General features: G+C 25.5%; 1 protein-coding gene across 1 annotated transcript; it reads left to right on the top strand.

Annotated features, from left to right (window-relative positions):
* Positions 1–5,786: 5,786 nt before the first annotated feature.
* Positions 5,787–7,370, top strand: MUTE (basic helix-loop-helix (bHLH) DNA-binding superfamily protein). Its single transcript, XM_022905328.2, has 3 exons — positions 5,787–5,909; positions 5,985–6,374; positions 6,995–7,370. Exons 1-3 carry the CDS (start codon positions 5,814–5,816, stop codon positions 7,085–7,087), a joined length of 579 nt encoding a protein of 192 aa, XP_022761063.1. The 5' UTR covers positions 5,787–5,813; the 3' UTR covers positions 7,088–7,370.
* The last annotated feature ends 10,915 nt before the right edge of the window (positions 7,371–18,285 follow it).

Here is an 18,285-nt window from a genome sequence, read left to right as displayed (position 1 = left end):
AAATCATTTTTAGTAAATCCCTTTGTGATTTCATGCAACTTTTGATGGGTCTTTTTGATGTTTTTAATTCTCTCTAGACTATGCTTATGGTGATGGTGGATTTCCAGCATGAGGAATAAGGCCAAACTCAATTCTTGATTTTGAGATTGATATCCTAAGCTTGCAGTGAGTACTAGGCAATTGGTGACTATTTTTTACTATTTATATAAAATTTGTAACAATTTTGTAATAATTATTTTTTAATCAATTAAATAAAAATTTTTATTTTTATGTTTTGATCGATTTTTGATATACTTTAAATGCAAATATTTTCACATCAATCGATCCTTTACCAAAAGTTTGTTTTCTTGTAAGGATCAATCTTGAAACTCATAATTCAAGATTTTACGAATGATATTTTTTGTCAATGAAGGGTTTTACCAATGTAATATAATTATAAAATTTTAAAAAATATTTTTTTAGCAATAGAAATTTATGTTGCTAATAATTCATATCGATTAAATTTAATTATAAAATCATAAAATTAATATTTTAATGATGAAAAATTCAATTACTAATAGTTCTTATCAATGGAATTTTCATTTTAATATTGAAAAATATTTTAATGGCAAATAGTATTAGCAATGAAAATGTAAGTATTAATGACAAAAAATTCCATCGCTAATTTTCTACTTATTACAAACAAAAATCTTATTATCAACGAAAGATTTTCAACAATTGTATATATTTTTAGGGTTTTATCGATGTAATATAATTATAAAATTTTAAAAAATAATATTTTTAGCAATGAAAAATTTTATAGCTAATAATTCTTATTGATTAAATTTAATTATAAAATTATAAAATTAATATTTTAGCGATGAAAAATTCAGTTACTAATAGTTCTTATCGGTGGAATTTTTGTTTTAATTTTGAAAAATATTTTAATGGCAAATAATATTAGCAACGAAAATGTAAGTATTAAAGACAAAAAATTCCTTCGCTAATTTTCTGCTTGTTACAAACAAAAACCTTATTATCAACAAAAGATTTTTAGCAATTTTATATTTTTCAAGGTTTTATCGATGTAATATAATTATAAAATTTTAAAAAATAATATTTTTAGCAATGGAAATTTTTATCACTAATAATTTTTATTGATTGAATTTAATTATAAAATTAAAAAACTAATATTTTAGTGATGAAAAATTTAGTTACTAATAGTTCTTATCGATAGAAGTTTTTTTTAATTTTGAAAAATATTTTAGTGGCAAATAGTATTAGCAACGAAAATGTAAGTATTAACAACGAAAAAGTCCGTCACTAATTTTTTGCTTGCGAAAACTTTATTATCAACGAAAGACTTTCAGCAATTTTATATTTTTCAATAAATTTTGAGTGACAAAAATTTCATTGATAATTAATATTATCGACCGAATAAAGAGCATTAGCAACATAAAATTTCATCCCTAATGCCCTTCTTTCATGTATTGTTATATTTGCCAAGAAAAGTAATCGTTTGTTATTTACTTCTTATGAAAAAAAAAACAATGAAATCAAATCAGTTTATTGTTGCTTACTTGCTGGGGACTAGATTAAATGTTATTATACTAATCAAAAATTGTGTTTGAGTTGGACTGTTGGAGCATTTATTTTAAACCTTTGAGCCTTTAGTAGTTTAATTCGCTAATTGAATTTGTATTTAATATATATATGGAGAATTATTTTATTTTTGATAATTATTAGATATAATTTCTATCAATAAATTAAATATTTAAAAATTAAATTTACTTTATATAATTTTATATTATAAATTCCCAATAAAATATAAAAAAGTATAATTTAATCACAAAATAAAAATAAATATGAAAATAACTTAAAAGTTAATGAGCTAAGTCCATTTATAATAGTTATAGGCCAATATGGCACGACACATTTAGACTTGTGTGCCATACTGTGCTAGCTCACATACCACATGTTGGCACGTGTCTTTAACAGGTTATGCCATGCCAACTTATAGGCTTAAAATCCTTTAATCCAACGTGATAAATGTATATATTTTGTGTGCTTGGCTTAGCCTAATTACTTAACAGAAGGTCATGTCAAGTGTGGCCTACATTGTGCCAACTCGTGTTAAAGTCTTAGACCAGTCAACTCATTTGACATCTTAGATGATGAACTTAAACACATATCATGTAATATCCTAGTCCAATGATAACTAGGCTAGATTATTATTAAAGCCCATTAGTTTATTAAAAGACTAATTTATAAAGAAAAAGTGGCTAAGATATTATATGAGATAAAACCTAGCCATCTTTGTTATTGTAAAATAGAGAAGAAAATGAAAGCTCTTCTTCTTCATCTTTTTTAGGGTTTAGGAGTTTGAAAAATCAAGTTGAAGATTCGAAATCAAAGACTATAATCGAATTAATCACCTAAAAGTGAGTATATGTCCTCTTTTTATTTAGGAACAATACTGTATTAATTGCTATTATTTGGAGTTGAAATTTATAAGAGAAAAATAAAGAAAATTTATGAAATTGTTCATTAATCTTCATAATCTATTTCGGTAAATTATTGAGCTTGTTTACTTCATCTTATTAAGAATTAATGATGATAATTGAGTGGATTTTAAAGGGTGAAAGTAGATATTTGGGTTTTTAAAGGTTGAAGGAGAAATTTTGTTTTTGGATGAGATGTTATTATCTACAACAGTAAATTAAAATGAAATTCTGTATTAATGGATAGATTATTACTATAAGTATTATATACCGTTGGAAATCTTGTTGAATCCACTTTCCAAAGAAACAAATAGAAGTCAATTCCAAATTTTTTATGAAAAATTGTCTAATTTTTAATTAATGATGTGTATGCTGTCTGGCAGTAGTAGCAGTAAAGAAGAATTACAAAAATTGTCTTAAATTTTATACAATGAATTACAAAATAAGCCATATATATTTTGGAAAGCTTATTGAGTTTACTTCCCAATGGAACAAACATAATTGAATTTGGAGTTTCCTATGAATAAATATGTAATTTTTATTAGAAGACATACATGATATCTGATAATAGCATATGACGTGGACTGCAAAAATTATTACAATTAATGTAAAAGGTGGGTCATAAATGGGCCATATATGGTTAGAAAGCTTATCAAGTCTAGTTTCTAATGCACTAAAAAGATCTTACTTTCTAGTTGGATATCTTGAGCTATGGTCATTTTAGTGAAAGGAGCTCAGGCTATCAGTATGAATTAGTTAAGTTAACCCTTGTGTAACTTAGTTGTTTTTAGTATAAATGGTCTAAAAAAGGGTTAACTAATTTTTGATATGTTGAAATGACCTTGAATAGGCTGTGAATTATTTTGGAGAAAAAACAAAGTGGTGGAATCAAAAGGAGGTAAGTAGAATCTCACACACTTTACTTATTTTCGAACTTATATATATATGTATGTTTCTAAATAAGTGAAAGTTTATTTATTTTTTTTCAATATATGAAAATAAGATTAAGTATATAATTATTTTGTGTTTTGCTATGTAAATAATGGGTCATGTTTATGAATGAAATGAGAAAATGATTTATGCTTAAATAATGATTTTATGATAGCTACGAAATTATATCCTTGGGAAGTGAGATCATTGACATCATAATTAGTTCTACGACCCTGGCTAACGGGTTATAGTAGTTAGCATTAGGCCTTAGTTAGCGGGTTATAATAGTTAGCAATGATCATGAGGATGAAATTGTCGATACGATCAATATAACAAGTTATAGTGGTGACTGTAGCTAATAGTAAACTAATGATTTACGATGACTTTTGATGATTTTAAATATTGATCCATGATTTGATTTGATTACGATATTTGAATGACAATATATTTTGAAATGATTTATAAATTGATATGTTTGATATTGATTTATAAATTTACAAAATGTTTGACAGAATTATGATATTTTAAATGTTTTGATATATGATTTGATGAATTTTTTTGGAATGATCTATATAGTATGTATGAAAACAATGCTTGATCTGGTAAGGTGTGTAAGCCTATACTTACTAAGTTGTGGTTTGCTCATTTCCTTTTGCTTTCCTTTTTACAGATGAGTAAATTATAAGTTTCCTTAGTTTTGTGAAAAGTTAGAAGATCAAATTGAGAAGATTAGTTGGCATTGGAGACATTGTTGGCTAGTGAGATCTTACGAAACAGTTTTGTATTTTTATTAGTTTATATTTGGAAATATGAAGATTTCTTATTAGGTGAATTAAAGTTATAAATTTTGTTTAAACAGATTACTTATTGAAAAATTTTAGAATGATTAAGAAAGAAAGCTTCGTATTACTTTGAAATTTTACTTTAAGATAATATGATCGTATTATGTCTTGGTCTAGAGGCATGACATATCATCACACAATAATACTTATATATCATCACACAACAAGTTATTAAAATAAATGGATGCACGTACTGGAGGTGTCTATAGATTAAGGTTGAGTTTAAATATGATATCAATATCTTACATGTTTTTAAGTTCAATCTGACCCGATTAGTAATAGTACAATCCAACTTACCTAAATAGCATTTTTTTTTAAATTATAACATGATTTTTTATTTACTATATAATATTTTTGCATTTTATTTTATTAAGTTATAAATATAAATAACTTAACATATTTTTTATTGTTTACACTATAATTTTATATATATTTATCCCTTATATAGTATAAATTAGATACTGTATGCTATGTAATAATTTTTGAGCTGATCGAATTGGGCTTAGACAAATATTAGAGTCAAAACTCAATCCATTTTATTAAAAGATCCTCATCTTTTTTGCCCAAACACATTTAATGAGCTTAATATTTTTATCCAAATCTTCTCAAATATTAAACAAACCTTAGGGCTTGAGCTAGTGGTCCAATCCTTGGATAAGTATAATGGGAAATATTTAGATGAAGTTTTATAGATGAAATTCATTAAGTTCCCAACTAGAAACAATAAAATTAAAATTAAAATCGAAAATCAAAACTGAAAGATTAAAAAATTTTATTACATAGATCAAGTGTACAAATTATAAATAACATTTTTAATAATTTTTTTTTACATATTATTGATCTTCACATTGAACTTTATCGTTTTATCAGTTTGAATTTTTTATTAAAGTTTTATTATATTATTTAAAAAAAAAAAAAACTTTACAAACTTCACCTAAAGAACTCTATATAAATTTTGTCCTAAGTATAATATGTAGCTATGGCAAATAGAGATTACATTACCAGCAACCATGTGATTTTTTTGATGAAATGATAGACTTATAATTTCAGTGATCAAACTACAATTTTTGACAACCTTATTATATATATATATATATATATTAACTAGCATTTATATTCATGCCTTTTCCTTCATTTCTTTTTTTTTTGTATTGCAGAATTTATTTACTCCTTGCGTATATTATGCATGGATGCATGAAACAAATATAATAGCTAGCAATACATATAGAGAGGGGAAAGTGCATGAAAAACAGATAAAGGCAGTTAAAAGATGAGCAAAATTAAGCCTTTATGTGGCCTTTGTTTTAACTCACGCGGAGGTATGTAATTGTTCCAAGGTAATAAACGTGAGCTCTACGTAATAACAATAATAACTAAGAGTAACCAAGAACCTCACGAGACTGCAACATCCAGCATTTATTTCCCAACTAAGTCATCAGCCACCACTTTCCCTACTATATATACCCTATTCTGTCCTAACTATAAATAGGGGAAAAAAAACACAAAAGAAAACAAAACTATTAAAGGTGAAGAATTATAGAGAAATTAAAATCATTTTAACATGTCTCATATAGCTGTGGAGAGAAATAGAAGAAGGCAAATGAATGAGCATCTCAAAGTTTTGCGTTCTTTAACCCCTTGTTTCTATATTAAAAGGGTAATTCTTCTGCTTCTTCTTCCTCGTGGTTTCTTAATTTCTGGTTTTATCCTTTGTTTTTTAATGATGGTATAGGGTGATCAAGCATCGATCATAGGCGGTGTGATAGAGTTCATCAAGGAGTTGCATCAAGTTTTGCAAGCTTTGGAGTCGAAGAAACGAAGGAAGAGTTTAAGCCCTAGCCCTGGTCCAAGTACTCCAAGGCCACTGCAGCTGCCTACCCAACCTGATCATAGCCCCTTGGGATTTGAAAGTGTTGGAGAAGTAGGGGCATGTTGCAACTCTTCACTTGCAGATGTTGAGGCAAGGATATCAGGGTCCAATGTCGTCCTGAAAATCATTTCTCGACGAATACCGGGTCAAATTCTCAAGATAATAAATGTGCTGGAGAAATTTTCATTTGAGGTTCTTCACCTCAACATCAGCAGCATGGAAGACACTGTTTTATACTCCTTTGTCATAAAGGTATCTTTCTGTCAATTATCATGAATCTGTCTCAAATCCCACTAATTCCATGTTGAATTATTAATGGGAGATTTAATTAATTTAATTAATCAGAAAAGGAGAAACAACCATTAAATAACTAATCAGCTGGGAGCTAAATGTTTTTAGAGTACTTTGTATATATTTGCAGAAGTTTCTGATAAAAATACATTTGTTGTGCTTCTTATCATATGTTCATTTTGAAGCAGATTTATTTATTGCAAATACCTGAGCGCATGCAAGAATGGGAACACATCAGAACTAAGGCACCCAACTGATCACAGAAAACATTAATTGCTTTTTTTTTTAATAATATTCAGATATTTCTTCATGAAATTGGATCAGCACTACCAGTTTAACACTTAATAATGTTCTTGCTAATTACAATAATTTACTAAGTAATACACCTGACATAATGTGAAAGTTTTGAGAGAACAATTTTTTTTTTTTTATTTCAGCATATAAAAACCATGTTTTATATACATTTATTTCTATATGGAAATTCTAGTTCCAAGAATATACAACGACCATAATGGGGAAAGTTGCAGTTGATAAATGATTAATTTTCAATGTCTTTTTGGTTTTGGCTTTTGTTTTTGCAGATTGGTCTAGAATGTCAGCTGAGTCTGGAGGAACTTGCAGTTGAAGTTCAACAAAGCTTCTTCTTAGAGCCCGTTTTTCAGAACCAGATATAGTTTTTACATGGTCTAAAATGTTAATGTTTTCGTGGTTTTTATATATAAATTGATGCATACAAGAAATGAAACGTATATAATTTCATTTCTTTTGGTTGAAAGACCGACTACTGCTAACATATTTATAAACTTTATATATTAACTTCCCCTCCCTTTTTTTTTGTCTATGCCTTTTTTTATGTCCCAAAACGTATCCTCTTTTTTTTTTTTTTTTTTGAATGCTTAAAATTCTTATTTTTTATATTTTAAAATTATTTTTCATGATTTTTTTAATTTTTTGACATTAAAAATCATGAAATATTAGTTTTGTAAAAAAATTTTAAAATTTAATGTTAAATAGACTAAAATCAAAACTTTTTTTAAAACTTCATAAAAACAAAAAATACCCAAACAATTTGGGACAAGTATAATTTTTTATGGATATAAACTTCATAATAATAATAATAATAATAATAATTTATTTTTTTATTTTTACAAAAAATAAAAAAGGGGATAAATTTATATCAATATAAAATTAAAAAGTTTTACACCTTTTTAATCATTAATTTTAATAAATCTAAAAAATGTGAGAGACAAGTGAAAATATTTATTTTAATTTCATCCTTTAAATTTTTAAAATCAATTGTTAAAAAAAAAGTAAAACTTTTTATGCAAATTGATCCCTTTCCTAATAATAATAATAATAATATGATCATAAATCTAAGTAGTTAATTGCTGCGTTTACTCTCAATTTGCCTTCAAGAATTCCAAGGTCGATAATTACTCTAAATTATAAAACTCTTCCACGATCTACAATTGAACTTTCAATTCTTAAACACCAAAAATTAAGTTCAATCCTGTCTGAATTATTAGTAATGAATATGTTCTATATTTTTTTGGGTGATACTGATCTATCTATTAATTATTTATTGACACAATACATAATATTCATCCTTGAAAATTTGATAAAATATTTTTTTTTGTTTAAGATATCTCAAGTGTCCGATAATCATTTTGAGCTTTAATTAATCTGAAATCGAGCTAGATCGAACCTCATTAGGAAGATAAATTTTCTTTAAGCTTATTTATTTCATTCACAAAACTCGAAATCGAAATCTTATTTAAAGAAAACTAAGTTTCTTATCACTCGAGCCAACAAATATTAATAATAAAATATCATTTAATAAATATATATTGGATTCTCTAATCGATTTGAAGATATGTCAAATCCAATTATATATAAATAGTGTCAATCTCCTTGTTATTCTCAGCAACTAGCCAGTTATCTAAATTAATGTTACATTATTTTTTTTATTTTGAGTACAGATAAAGTAATAATCTATTATAAACAAGTTCAATGATATTAAAATTGACTTCACTTGAATGAGATCAAATCCTAATCATAAAAAAAAAAAAAAAAAAAAAAACCATGAACAAACAAGACATATCCAATTTTTTTTTTTAAAGTTGTGCATAAACCTAAATTAATAAAATAAATTCCTTAGAAGTTTGAATGGCAAACTTGTAATGTACCACTAAAAATTCAAATAACCTAAATACAAGCCTAATTTTTTTCTTTGTCCTTTTTTTTTTTTTTTTTTTGTGCAGAACATGGATTTACCTTTGAATGTTCCTTCTTTTCATCTTTTCTAATTTAAAACAAACTATCCAAAATTACTAGGTTCTTTCAAACAATCGATGCTGAACTAGTATTACAGAAAAACTAAAAGGGAACATAGATAAACAGAAAATGAACAGGTACATGATTTTGTTATTTAATTATGCGAACAATATAGTATGTTTCAAACAGATTTCAAATTTTTTTAACTTATTTGAGAGAAGAGAGAAATTCGATTTTTTATTCAAGACACCAATCATTAAACCAATTGTTCAGGTGGAACTAATTTCAAGTTTTAAATTATTTAAAATACAGCCACATATAAGAATAAGAGTGAAAAATAACCATATCACTCAAATAAAGTACTAAAAAATGTGTTTGGTATACAAAATTAAAATAAAATAAAATAAAATAATATTATGAATAGATTAAATTAAATTATGTTATCCTATCTTATATTTGATGTGTGTAATAATTAAGATAAGATAATTTATTTATTGGTCAAAATTATTCTTTCTTAAAGTTTATATAATTTAAATTATTAATGTAATTTTGAGGCATATAATAAAACATTTAATCTTATGAATTAAAAATAATCTTCTTCATTTTAGAAAGATTAAATCATCTTATACTAAGAAGATGATTAATTTTTTTTATAATTTTATTTTTTTAGATACAAACTAAATATAATATAAAATAATAATTATTCTATCTTATTTATCATTTTATGCATAAAATTGCTTTAGATTAGAGTTAGACTGTAGGTTGAAAATTTAGCTCGTTGGTGGCCCAAACTTCGAATGGATCAGGCTAATATATGACTGGGCTCTCTTTCAACTGAACCTCATTTCATGTTGGTCAACTTTCAGGCCCATAATAAACCCTAAGAAATAAGAAAACAAGTTACTGAAACTCAAATCAATGGACCTTGATTTATATATATATATATATATATTACTAGTAATAATTTTCAAAATATAAAGATCACAATTCACGAGTCAAGTCAGTCTAAAAAGTTAGAAAGGTTGGTACATTAACTATATTATTGAATACCGATCATAATTTAATTAAGATGTCTCACGTAATTATTTTTATAAAAATAATATAAATTAAATTTCAACATTTGTAATCTTTCTCTTATCTTAAAGTTTTGATTTTCATTATACAAAAAAAAAAAAAAAAAGAACAAATATAAAGGATGATAGCACCGCAGTTCTTAAACTTTTATACAAGTTTTATTTTGGTTTTTAATTTTAAAAAAAATTTAATTAAATATCCAATTACTCAAAATTATCATATTTTAATTTTTTTATTTATAAAATCATTTAAATTGATGATAAATATCAATTAATCTCACGTTATGAGGTTAGTTGACACCTACATGTGACAGAAGAGGGACCAAAGATAAAATTATATTAAAATTTTATATATTTCTTGTATATTTTATAAAATATTAAATTTAAAATGATATTTTTATATTTTTTGTTGTAATTTATTAGTTATATTTTTTATTTCTAATAAAAATAGATTTAAAAAAAATAAAATTAACTTAAAAATTCAAATTCTTTTTTTAAAATTCAATATCATTTTAAAAACAAAACATTTATTTTCTATTAAAAATATTATTTTATTCATAAATCATAATAAAAAATTATTTTCTATGCAAAAAATATACTTTTTTAAAAATATTAAATATCTTTCTTTTTTCAAATATATTTTATAAAAAACAAAATAAAAAAAATTTAAAGAAAAAATTGATTTTTATATATTTCAAATATATTTTATAAAACATTATAATTTAAAATATTTTTTAATTTTTATTATGATATGATGTATCAATAAAATAATGTTTTAATAGAAAATAGATTTTTAAAAATTAAAATTTAATTAAAATTTTAAAAATAATTTTTTTTAAATTACATATCATTTTAAAAAATTAAGTAAAAGTTTCTATATCCGTTTAAAAAATTAAATAAAAACTCCATAATATTTTTAAAATATTATGTAAAAATTTTAATATCATGTTAAACAAATAGATTTATTAATCTATTAAAACATTTTTATCTATCCAAAAATCTAATTTGAATCTACTTTTGTTAAAAACTTTATATTCATATAAAATAAAAAATATAATTTAAAACCCTTTTTATTTTTTCTTTTTTATAAAACATATTTTATAAAATATATTTTTAAAAAACAATAAAAGATATTTAATATTTTAAAAAATAATTAAAAAAATATTTAATATTTTAAAAAATAATTAAAAAAAGATATTTAATATTTTAAAAAATAATATTTTTAGGATAGAAAATATTATTTTTATTATGATTTTGAATAAAATAATATACTTAATAGATAATACTTTTTTAAAAAAATTGTATTGATTTTTTTTTAAAAAAAGAAGTTTAAAATTTTTTACTTAATTTTAAGTTTTGAATATCTGTTTTCCATTTAATAAAAATCTAACTAATAAATTATATTATTAAAAAAATATTAAAATAAAAAATATAATTTTAAATTTAATATTTTTATAAAATATATATAAAATATATAAAATTTTAAAATAATTTCATCTTTAGTCTTAAAACTTGAGAAATTTTTATTTTGATCCCTCTTTACAACGTGAGTGTCAGTTAACATCATCACATAAAGTCAATTGACATTTATCGTTAATATAAACGATTTCATAGATGAAAAAGTAAAGTAGGATAATTTTTGGTAACTAAAAATTCAATTAAAACTTTTTAAAATTATGGACCAAAAGAAATTTTGAATCAAAATTTAAAGACTATAAGTACTATTAGCTCTAAAATATATGTACGTGATAGTGAGATATATAGTCAGTGGCACAGCCAAGCATGGTAGTGAGGTCAATTGATTCACTCAAATTTCAAAAACTTTTAATTTAGTGTAAATATCTTAGCAGGTTTTTAAGTAACTTATTTATATTAACCCTACTAACATTAATAAAAATTTAAAAAGAATATAAAAATTTTTTTCTTAAAATGTCTTATATTTATATTATATTATTATTTTATTTTATATATGGTTATAAATTTTTTATTTGATACAACGATTAAAATTTAATATATTTTCAAATATATTATTACATATATTAATCTTTAAATTCTACTCATTTAAAAATATTATTTACTTGCGAATAAAATTTTGTCTTAATAGTAAGAATGAATCCTTCTTCAAAAGTCACTAGATTCAACTTCCACAAGTACGAGTTTATCCAAAACTACATATATATTGATTTCTTAGTTGTTAATTTGATTTGCATATTCGTTTCTCCTTTATGTGTATTAAAAATATTTACTTATGATTTCAATTTTTTCAAATACATATAATCTCATAAAAGTATTGTTTATTTTTGTATTTAAACACATCATTTGTTTTCTTCTTAAAAACAAAAGATAAATAATAATAAAATAAAAATGAAATTAAACTCAACTCAACTTATAAATTTCAAAAATAACAAAATTATTGACTCGAAATAATATCTCATTATCGTTTTATTATTTTTTAATAAAATAATTATTCTATAATTTTATAAGCTTAGAACTTTCTGATTTAACCAATTTTTTTTCAATAATATAATATATAATATATAATATTATATTTATATACCAGAAGTTGAAATAGGATCCCATTAAAAAATTTTCCTGGCTATGCTCTGTGTATAATCCTCTTTTGCTATTTGTTTTTACAAGAGATCAAAGTGTATGTGATAGAAGAAGACGACTTATCAGATCCAAAGAAATAGTATTTTTCATTTCTTTTGTACATTAATTTTTATGAAAATATTTCATCTATCCAATCACACTTCTTGTAAAAAAATCAACCGCCTACACAACATTTTCTTTCTCACTGTGTGCTGCGTTTGCCACGTCGGGCATCTAGCATTTCTCATTTCGATATCACCTACATGGAGAATATCGAAGAGTGAAAAATCACAGCTGCTTGGCCCCAAGTAACTAAACTATCTAGATAGCACCACATTGCCGCAACCAGCCTCACCTTTTTCTGACCACTAGGCAGCATGCCAATATTTCAATCAAACACATCAATTAATTTTAGCTTACAATTAAACTTTTTTTATTTATTCTTTTTGGTTCCACCATCGAAGAAGTTGATAGATATTCCAGATCAACCCCAGTTTTAATCTACCTTCATAATTTCCAAATTCATGGTATGTTTTGGGCAGAGTTTATTCGTTTTATGCCTTTATCTTTCTGACCCACGTTCAATTTACTTCACTGTTTGAAAAAATAATATGGCACAAGAGTTATCATAGGGGATTGAGCACACATGAAATTTTTAACAATATTATATTATATTTTTTCAATTTGATTCTACAGGGAAGATTTGCAAGAAAAAGATCAACCCTCTTTTGTTTATATTTCAAAGGATAAATTTAAAATCCCCGACACTGAGATTTTCTCCTTCTTAGGTCCAATTCACTTGAGGTTTGACATTTGAATAATTCGATGATGTCCAGTTATTGCTGTTTTTGTTGGTAATATTTTGGAGTAAAGCAAGTAGCTTTTGGCCTTATTTATTCCGTATCGAAATTCTCTTTTTTAGTTATAGGTCCAAAATCATTTGTTGTTGTCAAGGTAATGTGGGAAAAATGAGATTGAAATTCCTTAAGTAAATTTTATTCGTCATTTGAAACATTTTAATTTGTTTTCACTTTAGTTTTTAATTTATTTAATTTTTTATTTTTATCTTTCCGTCAAATAATTTAATGCATCTTAAAGCTTGCATGACACATCATGAGAATATTTTAAAATTTTAATTAAAATATGACAAAAGATCAAAATAAAATTATTTTAAAAAATTAAAAACTCAAATAAATCGATTTAAAAACTTAAAGACCGAATGAAACCCATAAACAATCAGAATAAAAAATTAAAATTCATGAATCAAATTTATCAAAATTCTACTTTTAATTATCAATTTTTTCTTCGAGAAACCAGTCAAGGTGTCAACTTGTACAAGGCTTTTAGATTCTTTGTGACAGATTCTTGAATACTTTTTTTTTTAATGAAAAACCACTTTCATTGATTTAACGAGTAGCATCTCGAGTTACAATGCATTCTATTTCTACCGGACATTCATCCAGCCATTGTCTGGTTTTCATATTTTCCAGTCATTCTTGCTTAACTAGTGCGCTGCCTTTTTCGCTTCTCTTTGGACATGTGTATCGTGTTAAACTTAAAGTAATAAACACAATAACATAAAATTAATATATTGTAATAAATTCACGATAATCCAGAAATAATATATTACAATAAACTCACAGTAATAGATAATAATCAATAATGTAAAAAAAATAAAAAACATCAAGCTTTATGTGAAAAATCCTCCAATATAAAGAGAAAAAACTATGGACCACCAAAAAAACTTTACTATCAAATAATGGATATACAATATTCTTTTCTAGCTAAAACTAGATCTAATCAACAACTATAAAAGATAATTAGAGAAATCTCTCCAAATAGGTAATTCAACAAATACACCATAAATTTATTCTAAAGAGCTTCAAATTTGATCTTTACCTTTTAGAATGTAAAACTTTAAATCATAAATCTGCTGACAAAATTTTAGCTCAATCGGACTATAAATCGACTTACGTTTAGTCAACTCTTCCTTCTCTATTTTCTTTCTATTTTTTTATTAAGTAGTTAGGGCTTTATGTAAAAAAAATGACCAAGGCCTATGGCCTTTGGTTGGTCCAAACCTAATTACATAGGGTTGGACCACACTTTCCTAACAATTTCCTCATTCAACCCCATTAGAAAGACATTTATCACCATAGTAGTTTCATTTAGAATTTATCTTGGTTAAGGAACCCATTCCGACCAAATTACTATAGAGCTCAAGCTTCTCATTGAGAAATGTCTTAGTCAACATATTTGCTATATTCTCATCAGTATGAACTTTCTTCAATAGCATCGTTGTTCCTCAATCACTGAACGTAACTAGTGATATCTAACATCAATGTACTTCATTTTAGCATGGTACATGACATTTTTACTTAAATTTAAAGCACTCTAGCTATCACAAAATATCACATATTTTTTTTTATTCAACCTTAATTCAAGAAAAAATGTTTTATCCAAAGCATTTCTTTACCTACTTTGATTGCTACAATATACTCAGCCTTTATAATTGGCAAAGCAACACACTTTTGTAACTTAGACTGTCAAGACACAACTCTTCTTGCAAAAGTGAAAAAATATCTTGAAATAGATTTTCTACCATCAAGATCATATGCCATGTCAGCATCAGTAAACCTTTTTAAAATTGATTGTGAAACTCCATAACTCAAGCATATTTTTGAAGTGCCCTTCAAATATCTAAAAATCCATTTTATTGCTTTCCAATGAACCTTTCTCGAATTAAAAAATAATATGCTCACTACATTAACTGCTTGAGCAATGTCAGGTCATGTACAAATCATAAGATACATTAAAAAATTGATTGCAAAAAAATAAAGAGTACTAGACATAGTTAGTTGCTCTTTTTTAGTCACCGGATAAGATTTCTTACTCAGATGAAAATGGTTGGCAAGTGGACTACTAGTTGATTTAGCATGTTTCATGTTAATATATACTAAGCACTCATTCAATATACTAAGATTTCCAATGAACCTTTCTCGAATTAAAAAGAAATCTGCTCACTACATCAACTGTATGAGCAATGTCAGGTCATGTACAAATCATAAGATACATTAAAAAATTGATTGCAAAAAAATAAAGAGTACTAGACATAGTTAGTTGCTCTTTTTTAGTCACCGATAAGATTTCTTACTCAGATGAAAATGGTTGGCAAGTAGACTACTAGTTGATTTAGCATGTTTCATGTTAAATATACTAAGCACTCATTCAATATACTTTTCCTGTAACAACCATGGCTTTCTAGCTCTCCTATCTTAGATAATGTTTATACCAAGAATCTGCTTTGCTAGATCTAAATCTTTCATGTCAAAAGACTTATACAATTATTTTTTCAACTTACGAATGATACCAGTATCTTGTCCCACAATTAACATATCATCAACATATAACAAAAAAAATAATGAAGTTACCATCAAAAGATTTTTGGCATATACAAAGATCTGCTATTGTTCTTTTACAATTGTAGCTCACCATAAAAGAATCAAATTTTTTGTACCATTATCGCGAAGCTTGTTTCAAGCCATATAAGCTTTTATTCAGTTTACAAACTAAGTGTTTTTTTCCTTTCACTTCAAAACCTTCAAGCTAATTCATATAAATGTCCTCATGTAAATCACTATGCAAGAATGTAGTCTTTACATTAAGTTGTTTAAGCTTAAGATTCAAACTAGCTACTAATCTTAGGACCACTTGAATGAAACTCATCTTCACAACTAGAGAGAAGATCTCATCAAAATTGATACTTGATTTCTGATAAAAACCTTTCACTACTAATCGAGCTTTGTATCTTACTAGCTTGTCATCATCTTTTTTCAACTTGAACATTCATTTATTTTTCAACGGCTTTTTTTTCTTTTGAAAGTTTAATAAAATCATATGTACTATTTTTTTACAATGAGTCCATCTTTTTTTTCATTGCTTTTAATTAGTACTTTCTATCTGAAGGAGCCTGCACATCTTGAAAGCTTTTTGGCTCTCCTTCACTGGTAACTAAAATAAAATCTAAACTTAGATACCTGATAGATGATATGTGTTCTTTAGTAAATCTCTTAGGCTGAGACTCTATACCACCTGATGCCGAAGATAGCTTCCTTTACTTAACACTCTATAGTGGAAAAGACTGTTCATCTTACTGAACATTCTCAAGTAGAAATGATTGCTCTATTTGCTCAAAATTGATTGCATCTGGCTCATCACTAACTGTGGCTAGCTCATTTAATCTCCAAGTTTTATTTTTTGCTCATTTTCACCATCTGTGTCTCTTTTTTGTGAAACTCTTGTCGGTGTTGAAACATTACACTTAATAGTAACTCGTATAATTTTTTCATTTTTCTTGAGATCTGCTATAGTTTTTTTTCATGAAAGACTACATCTCTGCTTTTAATTGTCTTTTTTTTTTCACTAGATCTCATATCTTATAGTCAAATTTCTCATCATCATATCTTACAAACACACACAGTGTGACTTTACTGTCAAGCTTTGACCTTTGCTTTTTTGGCACATGCATGAATACTTTACACTTGAAAACTTTTAAGTGAGAGTATGAAGCATCTTTCTCTGTCTACACTCTTTTTGAAATGTCTAAGCCCAAAAGAACTGATAGTGATTTGTTAAGCAAATAACAAGCTGTATTAACTGTTTTACGCTAAAATGACTTTGGTAATTTAGCCATCCTCAACATACATCTAACTTTTTTCATAATGGTATAGTTCATCCTTTTAGCTACACCATTATGCTACAGTGTCTCAGGTTCTGTCATTTTATGCCTAATCTCATACTTTGAATAGTACTCTTTAAAGTTTTTGGATGTGTATTTCTTATCATTATCAATCTGAATATACTTCAAAGGTAGCCCTGTCATCCTTTTCACCATGGCATGAAAATTTTGAAAATATTGTAATACTTGACTTTTGTTTTTCAACATATACACCTAACTTTTACATGAAGCATCATCAATAAAAGTAACAAAATATCTATTACCACCCAATGACTTAATTTCAATGAGACCACATACGTCAAAATAAATCAATGTCAATATGTTTTCTTTTTTCTGAAAACTTTTATGAAAAAAAATTCTATGATGCTTACCAAACAAACAATGATCATATGAATCGAATGACATACCTTTGGTTAAGGGAATGAGAGACTGCCTTACCAAAACTTGTAACCCTTTTTTTGCTTATGTGTGCCAACTTCTTGTGGCACAAGTTTGTTGAAACATCTTCCTCAACGACATTATTTTGGTTGTCGTTCAATTGCATCCATGTCTTATACATTATAGCACAATTTTTTTCTTGCAATTACCATAAATCCTTTGAAAAACTTTCACAGCCCATATTTTATCAACTTTTATATCCTTCCTTATCAAGGACATTAATAGCACGCAAGTTTATTCTAATATCTGAAATGTGTCTAATATCTCTTAAAGTTAACATACAACTCGTACTAATTTGTACAATAATATCACAAATCCTAATAATTTGTGACACACTCTTGTTTCCCATCTTGGTCCAACTAAAATCTTTTACTTTATAAGTTATAAACATTTTTTTTCTTAAGAACACAATAATATACTACTCATGTGTTAACTATCTACTTAATGTCAAGATTACCAACATGATTATAATTATCATGTGTACAAATTAAAGTATCTGAATAACTATTTGAATTCACTGTCATAATATTGCAATCATTTGAACTCTTACCTTTCTTATCTTTTCGCTTTTGCTTCAAGATTTTACGGTATCACTTTACATGGCCTATTTTTATCGCAATAGAAGCACTTGACTTTATCTCTAAAATTGAATCTATGTTTAGAGTTCCTATGACCTTTTGAGTTATGACCTCCGTTGATGTTTTTACTTTTATTCTCTGTGACCAAAGCTTAATTATCAGGATTTAAATCTTTTCGC

The sequence above is a fragment of the Durio zibethinus genome, chromosome 22 (genome assembly GCF_047325235.1).
Source record: "Durio zibethinus cultivar Kanyao isolate XHJ-2024 chromosome 22, ASM4732523v1, whole genome shotgun sequence".
NCBI classification, from domain to species: Eukaryota; Viridiplantae; Streptophyta; class Magnoliopsida; order Malvales; family Malvaceae; genus Durio; species Durio zibethinus.
Note: the sequence above shows the minus strand (reverse complement) of the source record. Positions and strands in the feature narration are given on the sequence as shown.